The 10,491-nt window shown below is 32.6% G+C and overlaps 1 protein-coding gene across 5 annotated transcripts; it reads right to left on the reverse strand.

Moving 5' to 3' along the window:
- Positions 1 to 758: 758 nt before the first annotated feature.
- Positions 759 to 8,056, reverse strand: LOC127098627 (cyclic nucleotide-gated ion channel 1). 5 transcript variants are annotated; one of them, XM_051037268.1, is made up of 8 exons: positions 7,710 to 8,056; positions 6,692 to 6,821; positions 5,705 to 6,272; positions 5,384 to 5,596; positions 3,204 to 3,496; positions 2,938 to 3,049; positions 1,858 to 2,094; positions 759 to 1,661 (listed from the first exon to the last, which is right to left on the reverse strand). In XM_051037268.1, the coding sequence occupies exons 2-8, from the start codon at positions 6,727 to 6,729 to the stop codon at positions 960 to 962; spliced, it is 2,163 nt and encodes a 720-aa protein (XP_050893225.1). In that variant the 5' UTR covers positions 6,730 to 6,821; positions 7,710 to 8,056; the 3' UTR covers positions 759 to 959. The 5 variants fall into 5 exon arrangements, with proteins under 5 accessions (XP_050893225.1, XP_050893226.1, XP_050893227.1 ...); XM_051037269.1 differs by lacking the exon at positions 7,710 to 8,056 and adding an exon at positions 7,509 to 7,665; XM_051037270.1 differs by lacking the exon at positions 7,710 to 8,056 and adding an exon at positions 6,987 to 7,478.
- Positions 8,057 to 10,491: the final 2,435 nt, after the last annotated feature.

A 10,491-nucleotide genomic window follows, 5' to 3' on the forward strand; every position in this document is an offset into this window, starting at 1 on the left:
TTTATTTTTCGGATTTATTGCGGATTTATTGAATAATGAATGTATCTCATCTATAAATCAATTAAATATATTAGTTGTTTAATAATTAAGAAGCACCTTTTATATAAAAAACTATCCTAAAGAAATTTAATAAAATATAATATAAAAGTCAATCTTTTTCATAGGACTAAAAGCCATTCTATTTTATTTTATTTTATTTTTAAAGTCAATTTTTTAGGCATGGGAAATTGGAATATGAGATTTCCTTATTAAATGATTAGCAGTAGTGATAGATGTCTTAATTTCGATTAATTTCTAGCCATCAATCATCGGTTTTTACATATCATTTGGGGAAGTTGATCGTTATGGGAAAAGTTAGAACTAGGTGTGATGTGATTGCTATCTATACCAATATCATATTTGCATTTATTTTGGTCATTTTTGTGTACAATGCACTATATGTATTTATTAGAGAAGTACTATATGGTATTTTGATTCACAACTTCACAAGCCAATTACGAAGCCCTCGAAAAATTTCCTCTCCACAAAGGAAACACCGAACAGCAGCAACACATCAAACAGAATTGCAAACGGAAAACAGATTCACACAAAAAACAAGAAACACTCCGGAATCAGTGTTGCATCTGCGAAATTGTCCACTCTCCCATTCCTATATCAAACATGATCAGAAATCATAATGAAGATTTTTTTTCTATATACGGTCTCTACATTCATGAGCCTCTTATGAGTTCAGACAGAACTCAAGAAAAAGAGGAATGGAAAGCAAAATTTACCCTGAAAATCATTTAATGACTAACATATTTACATATACAACAACTTCACTCAAATTTCATATGAACATTTTCTACCGAAGTTTTGTTGCATGTTTACCTTTCCTGATTAATAAACCAGACATATCCAACTACATTATAACTATGTTCCACCTTTCCTAATGAGTAAAACCAATATCCAATTACATGCTATTGTTCTTCCTCAGTAAAGTCAGGTTCTTCAGGTTTCTGAAGCAACAAAGCAGGTATTCTCTCTGGCACCCTAATCTTCCTTGCAGTGCGATTTCGTCGCAATAATCTGAGTGCATTGGCAGCAAACCTAGAAGCATATATGGTGGCACCTAGACTTGTTGAGGTACCACCAGCCTTTGCCAACGCGTCTTGCAGCCTGTTCTCCTCTTCAATGAGAGACTCTTCAAGCTTCTTCTTGCAGTAGCGCCGCCATGCAGCTTGTATAAAACATGCGGCCCATGTACGCCATTGTTGCGAGTAGAATCTGAAAGTGTGGCGCAGCTTCTTGCTGTGAAGACGCCGGAACTGAGACGCCACGAACTTCAGATCGTCAGCTTTTAGGGCAAAGGCTTCGACTTCTAAGATGGTTTGGACCGTCCTAGTTGAAATGGGAAGGTTGGATGAGGAATGAGGATCTAAGGCCCATGTGAGAAGCTCCTCTCCACAGAAGTCACCAGCTTTTAAGAACTCAGAGTTGAAGAAGCCAGTTCTACCGCCGTTAGTTGTTATGGTCAACAGCTTGCCTCGCATTATGAAGAGCATCTCATCGACGGGGTCTCCTTCCCGAACAACGTAGCTTTGTTCTGTATAAAGTATTGGTTTGAGACGGTCACACATTGCGTCCAAAAGTTGTCCATCCATTTTCTCAAACATTGGCACCTAAGTTTCATACACGAGAAAAGCATCTGGTTATTATTAAAAATGTTAAATGAAAAATCAAACTATATAGTCTTTCATCATCTAATAGCAATGATATTTTGTTTACACTTCAAGGGCTGTCATTAAAATCCACAAGACTTCCTTTTGATATAATGAATCCAATAACGAGTCGATTAAAAAAGTTGGAAAAACTTACCCTCATCAGCAAATCTAAGCAAAGATGGCGCTTAATATCCCTTCTTAAATCTTTGGGAAGATCGTGAATTAAACGATCTTCATCTACACCCCTGGTCTCTTGCCATTTGTATTGATCATACCGCCTGATTCGCTCTCTCAGGCTGTCAGGAAGCAATCGATGAGACATCCATTGTTCTGCATCCCTCCTTTTTACTCTCATCTCCTCCAATCTGGTTGTTGTTGACTGCAAATATGTCTGTTTCAAAACAAATCAAGTATAATCAGTTAAAACCTAGAGCACATTCTAATAAAAGAACGGCTCATGTGTCTAAATATTGATCTGAGTTTTGCATAGAAACTTAACTTAAAAACAACTAGTGCACATCCTAATAAAAGAACGGCTTGTGTGTCTAAATATTGATCTGAGTTTTGCATGGAAACTTAACTCAAAAACAACTAGTGTTCTAAACCAAAATCAAAGACACCCTCTAAAAGCTCAGGGTATTATCTAGAGATAAGTTGAAGATAATAAAATAAAGTATAAATAGTTCGATTTTCCAAAAAAGGAATCTAAATACAATTAAAGACTTCCCGACCAAAACAAGCCAAAAAAGGAAAACTATGAATTTAAGTATGGGAAATCACAGAAGCGAGAAAGGGCACCAGCAATCAAATTTACAAAATTAAACAGAAGATTAATAAATAGTGCTTCCAAGCTTCATTGCATGATTAAAAGAAACTATAGTTTTGGAAATTATTATGTCAGTTATATTGTTAAATTTTAGTAATAAATAAAGGAAAGGAGAAACTGATTATATGATAGTTATTGAGTTGTTTTTGGGTAGGAGAGACCAAGCTCTTGAATTCTTGGAAGGAAGAGACCAAGACTCTCAAATTTTCTTAAATAGGAATTGCTTTATATCTATTCTATTATTGTCTCTCTTAACTTTCTCTAATGTACTAGTGTGTTAATTTTGTATTAATAATATAAACGTTGTTTTAGACAAAATCTGCAGAGGATTGTTCTAACATTTCTGTTTTCGTTTCTTTAATATACTCACTATAGCTACCAGTTTTTATCAAGATTTTGGGTACATACCTGCATATTTCCAATGAGGAATGAAAATAAAACCAAACCAGCTATGGAAATGAAAACTGCGAAACAGATTTCCCAAAAATCGGTACTTGTTGCTAGGTTCTGACCAAGAGAACTGCAATAATGGAATCCAGATCCAAATAAAGAGGATGAAGGAAGAGTTAAAGAATATTAGGTAATGACTTTTAGTAAAAGTACATTGTAAGATAATACTTTGCCTTAGAATATAAGTTCATATAGTATACTAAAAAATAATCAATGAAGCACACCTCAAATTTTTTAGGCCCCACCAAAAACAGTAGAAGAGTTTTTGGGTAAAATCTCTCGACTCCACAACACCGGATTGAAGGGCATCAAGGAAAATTCCAAAATCAAATTGCTTTTTATCTTCCTCCAGTATTGGGCAAGAAGTATTCAAATATGTTGAAATTGTCTTAAACCCGCCCCCATGATCATTACAGTACATATCTGCCTTGTTACACATGACATTACTTCGACAGGCTTCTTGCCAGCATGTGGTTTCTCGTTCTATGGAAAACAAGTACCAAAAGGCACCAAGGACCTAAACAAAACAAACAACTTAGAAATGAGAAAGATATGGAGATGACATCATTTCAAGCATGCATCAAAATTGTAATTTTGTGAGAAACAAATGCAACACGAATGTGCCAACACTCAAGACTGATACAAGTGCCAACACTCAAGACTGATACAAGTGCCAACACTCAAGACTGATACAAGTGCCAAATGTCAAACATATCCAACACAAGCACAAGTCTTTATGCTTCATACTGTACCAACACAAGTACCCGTAAACAAAATACACAAGAAATGTCTAATCAATATTCATACTCCACAAACAAAACCAAGAAACTTAAGCTTGAACCATTGTTAAGGTAATGAAACAAATGGTATTGTATTACTATATATTTATAATATAACATGTCCCTTCATGCAAGAGTTCTAGGGGTTTTAAACATGCAATGCACAACCCGCATACCGTTTACTGAAATTTTAAAATTTAACTTTGAATTTGATCAAAACAATGGGAGTTGCAAGGATCAAACTTGATACTAATTGGTCAAAGAAACACTGATACTATGTCATGAATTAGCAACCCCAAAAGCTTACGCTGTTCGGTGATGAAACATTAATAGGTTTATTTTATATTATAAGAAGAAAATAAAAAACATCTATGTGATGCAAGTCTTTAAAGGGAGGAGTTCAAGTAGGGTCCTACCACAAAGTAGATAAGGATTGAGAAAAGAATAAATAGAACACAATCCATGGATGGTTCTTCAAATGTGACAAACCGTGGAAAAAAATTCTTGTTTGAAATTCCACTTAAATATTAAAAGAAAAGGATCTGTCATCGCTTTTATAGTACAAGACCTATAAGATTATGTCTACTCAGGGAACTAAGATTACAGTTAGTAAAATACAACTTCCTAGGCATAAGCTGCAAGAAACAACTCCCAAAAGTAATTGATGATACTAACTAGCAACCCAAGCCAACCGAAATCCTTGAGACTTGCAAATACAAAATTAGAACTCTAACGGAACAAAAATCTGGCCTAAAATACTGTCCATAAAAAGAAGCTATAAGAAATTGAATAAAATATCTTAAATCCACACGGTTATTAATTATTTTCTTTTTATTGATCAGCGTCATCATGTTTCCTGTATCATCAATCATAAATATATTAGGTGGAGCAAAATACGCAAATGCACTTAAAGAAACAAATTTTGTCTCATCCATCTCATATAGTTTCCTTTGAATTTAAGACAGGTCCAACAATTAAAAAATATTCACAAGAAATCTTTAGTATCATAAAATCCTGGAAATTGAAATCTAATAGTTATCCTCCTATTACTAGAGTCTATCTCTATGTGAGGAGGGGTGTTGAGAGGGGTTGGCCATTCCCATACCACAGCTAGGACTCTTTCTTGAAATATCTCTTTATTTTGTGATTTTCATTTCTGTTAATTTTAATCGCCAAATTCACTACTGGCTAGCTAGTCTTGCCATTTCTCTATCAGTAAAACTAGGTTCCTTTCAAAATCTTGGCTAGAGTGATTTTACCCAATATTCAAATATCAGTAATAATCGCTATATCTGTCATGCAACTAGCTGTTTACTTCTAATAGCACATATTATACAGGAGTGAGAATCCTAACATATTTGGGCATGCCCAGAGTTACCAACAGAATGGACTTACTATGAGTCTATGAATGAAAGCTTTTACCTTATTGATCAGACAAAATAAACTTTTTGAAAGAATAAAACTACCAGCACAGAGGTAAAAAGGTATATAGTTAATGGACTTAAACGAAAAAAACTTGTAAACCCAGAAATTGAATGTAAATAGTTTGGACATAAACATATAATAGAAAGTACTTCCAAAAATAATTTCATAAATATGTAAGTAAGAATGTAGCAAGGACTTACATGACTTGCAAGCATATAAAGAAAGAGATTGAATGCAGCTCCAGCCCAAGCTGTTTCAGTGAGAATGCCAGAGGTCCTTGTAATTTCTTTATATAATGGAATTATTCGTAATAGTCGAGGCATATATTGGAAGAAAACAACAAACTTCAGCAAGTTCTTTGTATTGAGTGATTCAAAGCCACTCATCTTCGGGATGATAACTAGAATGACCACCTAGTAGTATTTTATTAGGTTGAGTCAATAAGTTTACAAATGAACACATCACAGTGTAAAATTTAGAATCTAATACTCATAAACCCTTAACATATTAGAGAGGCATACCTGTGGGAGGGGAAGAATTGCAAGAATGTCAACTAAGAAATATGATGACAGATATCTCTTAGCAATTGCCCAAGAATCTTCTACCAAAACACCTCTTCCAAAAACTCGGGAAGAGGGAGCAATAAATCCAGTACGAAACTGGAAAATCATGTGGATTATATAAAATACATCAGAGAAAGTTCTCAAAAAAGTCGCTGTAATCTCCATCCCTCTGTCCAGTGAAAGGCATTTCTTCTCACCATCAATCACGGGAACATAAAAGAACAAAGGATCTAGTGATACAGCAATGACACACAACAATACAAATATCTTGTTCCACTTTTGAAGGAATGAACCTTGTGGATCAAGTATTTTCCTTTTAGAGCCAAAGTTTCTAGAAAGAGCACTGTTATGGTGAAAAGAGTCGAATGTTGTTCTGAACCTCATCATCCTTTCAGAACCAGATTCCAATCCCCTTTGAAACTTCTCAGAAAATGAACTTAATGTGCTTCTAAATTTCCCCGGCTGTGTTCGCTCAAATGCAGAATGAATTCTCTCAGAAACCTTCTCTGAATTAGAATCCTGAAACCTGAATATTACAAGAATTAAATAATAGAAACTTAACGGGTGATTCTAATCTATATAGCACTAATACTTCAAATTGAAGGCATGCCTGGTGTACAACATGACATGAGTGGTTATATCCAATTACTCCCATTTTCTTATACTATTACCGGTGTGTACATGTATGTGTGAGTGTCCGTGTATGTTTGAGTGCTTCATATTTTCAAATATTCATCCACACAAGATTGCCTAGTAAAGAATGTTGATTAAGAAACTAAACATCTCAAAATTAAATGCTTTAACAATTTGCAAATTTCAAAGGTCTCTCTCTGACAGTTAAAATGAACAAAAGAAACAGCCTCAACAGAAAATACTGATAAAATTGCTACAAACAGCAACAGAAAATGACTTAGTGTAGATTAAGACACGCATAACCAAACTAACCTAACAAACTTCTCTTGCTGAGTAGTACTCACAGTCATAACTGCAGCCTAGTTAAAACTTGATATACAATATAGAAGAAGATGAATGTTATCCAACTACTAGCATCACCTTGAATTCTTCCTGCCTACACCTGAAACAAAACAAAAAAAAAGACAATGACAATCATAAAAATATCGGAAAATATCGTATACTCACTCCATTTATCAAACAATTGAAAAAAGCACAAGCCTGTCCATGTAAATATCAAAAACAAATACTGGTATGCGGTGAAAACCATCTAAATTAATTTTCTTACTATCAAACGTGAGTTGAAAACTTTAACTAGAAGTGAGAAATTTCGATCTTGCCTTGAGTCGAAAATGTACACTAAAATTTTACATCAAACTTGATTTAAGACTAAAAACACTCTCAATTTCAAACTCAAATAATTTCTAACCAAATGAATTTTACAAAATCAATTTCATCCAAATCAAACTTGTGTTTGCCAAATGCTCCCCCAAACACAGAAACAACCAATTCAAACTATTAAAAAAAAAATCACCATTCCTTTCCTAAAACCCCAAAAAAAGTGAAAAAAAAACTACAATTCAACCCCAAATTACTCACCAACCATCACATGAATGTACGCACAAATAAATCATCATATAACATATAAGCCAAATTAGAACTAGTAATAAAAACAATTCATCCTTCACAAACCACCAAATATAATTCCAAACGACGGAAAAAAATCCAATTCCATAAAAAAACAAACACCGATATATAAATAAAAAACGTCCAAATTTCAAAACATTGTCGAATTGATTATCCAACATACCAGAATTGTATTGAAGACGAATGAAGGTCTAAAAAATCAAGCAATGAGACAAAAGAAGCAATAAGTGAAAATGGCATAATTGAGAAGAGTGAAGTAAATAACAATAGAGAAAGCATAAAAGTCAAAAAAAAAAAGTTGAAAAAATGGATACATTGAAAATGAAATGAAATGAAAGAGAAACAGAGAGAATGTGTATAATACCGGAAGAGAAAAAATGGAAGCGATTGGAGAGATAGTGAAATGAAAGAAGAAACAGTGAATGGATATGTAGAAGAAAGAAACGAAGGAAGGTTCGAGGAAAATGAGTAAGAAAGGGATGGATTGTGATCTAACTGAAAGAGTCACGGGTTATGGTTTTTTGGTTGTGAAAAGAGAAAATAATTGGGAGTTGGAGATTTTTTTACAGAGAGACACGGGAAAGGAAATGGAAGGAAAGTGGGTGGAAGGAAACGGATGCAGAGAGTGAGTGGGGAATGAGTGTGTAAATATGGTGAAGAAAAGTGAGGGAAAATAATATTCATTTGAGTGGGTGGGTGGATCCCAGTTTTTAAGGTTTGAAAACTTGGGGTCAGGGTGAAGACTCTAATCAGAGTATCCAATGGGCAACGAGTATATAGAACCGGATGTGTGCATTGAATTCAATATACTCGTATATAGTACTAGTACATAACAAACAAACACAAATTTGAAAACATTTTTTATTTATTAATATGATTAATGTTTATTTATTATTCCCTCGGTCATAAACTATGAATTACTTTGAGATTTTTATATTGGAAATTGTAGATTGACATTAATAATAATATATTTTAAATATTTTATTAATTCTTTCAATAATTTTTTTTATAAATAAATTTTTTAATTTGTGTCCGTAAAACACAAGTTAACGTTATCTTTATAAATAATATTCTCTCTATTTTTTATTATAAATTATTTTTATTTTTCACACGTATTAAAAAATATAGTAATTATAGTATAAAAAAAATACGAAAAATTTTATAAAATTGTTTTTCATTAATAATATTGAAAAGATAAATTAACATAATTGAAAAAGAGAGAATAATAAATGTTTAAAACATAATAAAAAAGTATAATATATTATAAAATTGTCTATAATACAAAATATTTTCCAAAGCAATGTATAATAAAAAACGAGATAATAGTTAATTATGTTAATTTAATTACTATAATATCTATAGGCTTAAAGCATCTTTATCCTCTTATTACGTATTTGTAACTTTTTAATCCTTCTTTATAAAAATCCAACTTTTAATCCTTCAACTTTATTTTTTTAGATTTCTTTTATCCCTTTTCAATTTTGCATTATGGCCATGATTATTAGAATAAATTATTTATCTTTAATAAAGTGGTATTAAGTGGTATTGTTGACTGAGATAAAAAAAAATTATATATATATATATATATATATATATATATATATATATATATATATATATATAATATTTTATACTTTAATTAAAAGAATTATTAATTAATTTTTTATATTAAATTTTATATTATTTCAATTTAAAATATTATTTAAAAATATTAATTAAGTTTATTTAATATAAATAAAATTGGAGAATTTTTTACCCAAATATCCCTAATTTTCAAAAAAAAATCCAAAATAATCCTGATTTCAAAAAAATTCTCAATTTACCCCACTTTTAAGAGAAGGCGTCAGACTAACTGACGTCAGCTCCTAAAGTTAGAGAGGAGGCGTCAGTTGGATTGGCTATGACACATGGTACTGTCAATCCAATTGGTGCTCATGTGTTACTTTGTAGAGGAGGCGCCAATTGGTTTGGCGCCTCAGTGTAAAGTGTAATTTTTTTTGTTATAAATAGATGTGTTGTGTGAATCATTTTTTCACATCTCATTTCATCATTTTGCAAACATGTTTGGTGTTCGTCGTCGCTATGGAAAGGTGGTTTATTCTAGAGACAAACCTCTAATGTTGATGCTCTTCTGGAACATCACTAGTTTCGATCAACTGAAGAGGGAGCTGGTTCGTTGGTTAGATGGAAAAATACCAAAAGGAGAAAAAATTAGAAGTATTGAGAGACTCGACAGTATATTTGGTTGCGTGCGAGTCAAAACTGATAAGGATGTTAGGGAAATGATGTTTGGACGAGATGACATCAGTTTGATTATTGTAATCAATTAGAAATATTTTGTTTTAAGTTTGTTATGTTGTAGTGATGTTTGTTCTTAACCTTGTTGTAACAAAAAGTTAATGATATATAAAAATCCAAGGTTACAAAAATTAAAAGGAGATATTATCTTATGATGCAGATGTTGCTCCTCGATTGGGATAGTTGTTCTTGTTGTGTCATGGTTGACGACATATACTACATAGTCTTATAAATAGATGTGTTGTGTGAATCATTTTTCCACATCTCATTTCATCATTTTGCAAACATGTTTGGTGTTCGTCGTCGCTATGGAAAGGTGGTTTATTCTAGAGACAAACCTCTAATGTTGATGCTCTTCTGGAACATCACTAGTTTCGATCAACTGAAGAGGGAGCTGGTTCGTTGGTTAGATGGAAAAATATCAAAAGGAGAAAAAATTAGAAGTATTGAGAGACTCAACAGTATATTTGGTTGCGTGCGAGTCAAAACTGATAAGGATGTTAGGGAAATGATGTTTGGACGAGATGACATCAGTTTGATTATTGTAATCAGTTAGAAATATTTTGTTTTAAGTTTGTTATGTTGTAGTGATGGTTGTTCTTAACCTTGTTGTAACAAAATGTTAATGATATATAAAAATCCAAGGTTACAAAAATTAAAAGGAGATATTATCTTATGATGCAGATGTTGCTCCTCGATTGGGACAGTTGTTCTTGTTGTGTCATGGTTGACGACATATACTACATAGTCTTATCATTTTATCAGTCGTATCCATTTATGTTCTAATACGCATGCTTTTTGGTCGTCCTTTTTTCTTTCTTTGCATCTCGTCGTTGTGCCAAACTATG

The sequence above is a fragment of the Lathyrus oleraceus genome, chromosome 6 (genome assembly GCF_024323335.1).
Source record: "Lathyrus oleraceus cultivar Zhongwan6 chromosome 6, CAAS_Psat_ZW6_1.0, whole genome shotgun sequence".
Lineage (NCBI taxonomy): Eukaryota > Viridiplantae > Streptophyta > Magnoliopsida > Fabales > Fabaceae > Lathyrus > Lathyrus oleraceus.

Excerpts from the sequence above, each read along its gene's own strand:
- LOC127098627 (XM_051037268.1), bottom strand. The coding sequence starts at position 6,729 with ATGACTGTGAGTACTACTCAGCAAGAGAAGTTTGTTAG. Across the intron at positions 6,273-6,691 it reads CAGCAAGAGAAGTTTGTTAG|GTTTCAGGATTCTAATTCAG; the intron begins GTTAGTTTGGTT and ends TGTAATATTCAG. Across the intron at positions 5,597-5,704 it reads CAATTCTTCCCCTCCCACAG|GTGGTCATTCTAGTTATCAT; the intron begins GTATGCCTCTCT and ends AAATACTACTAG.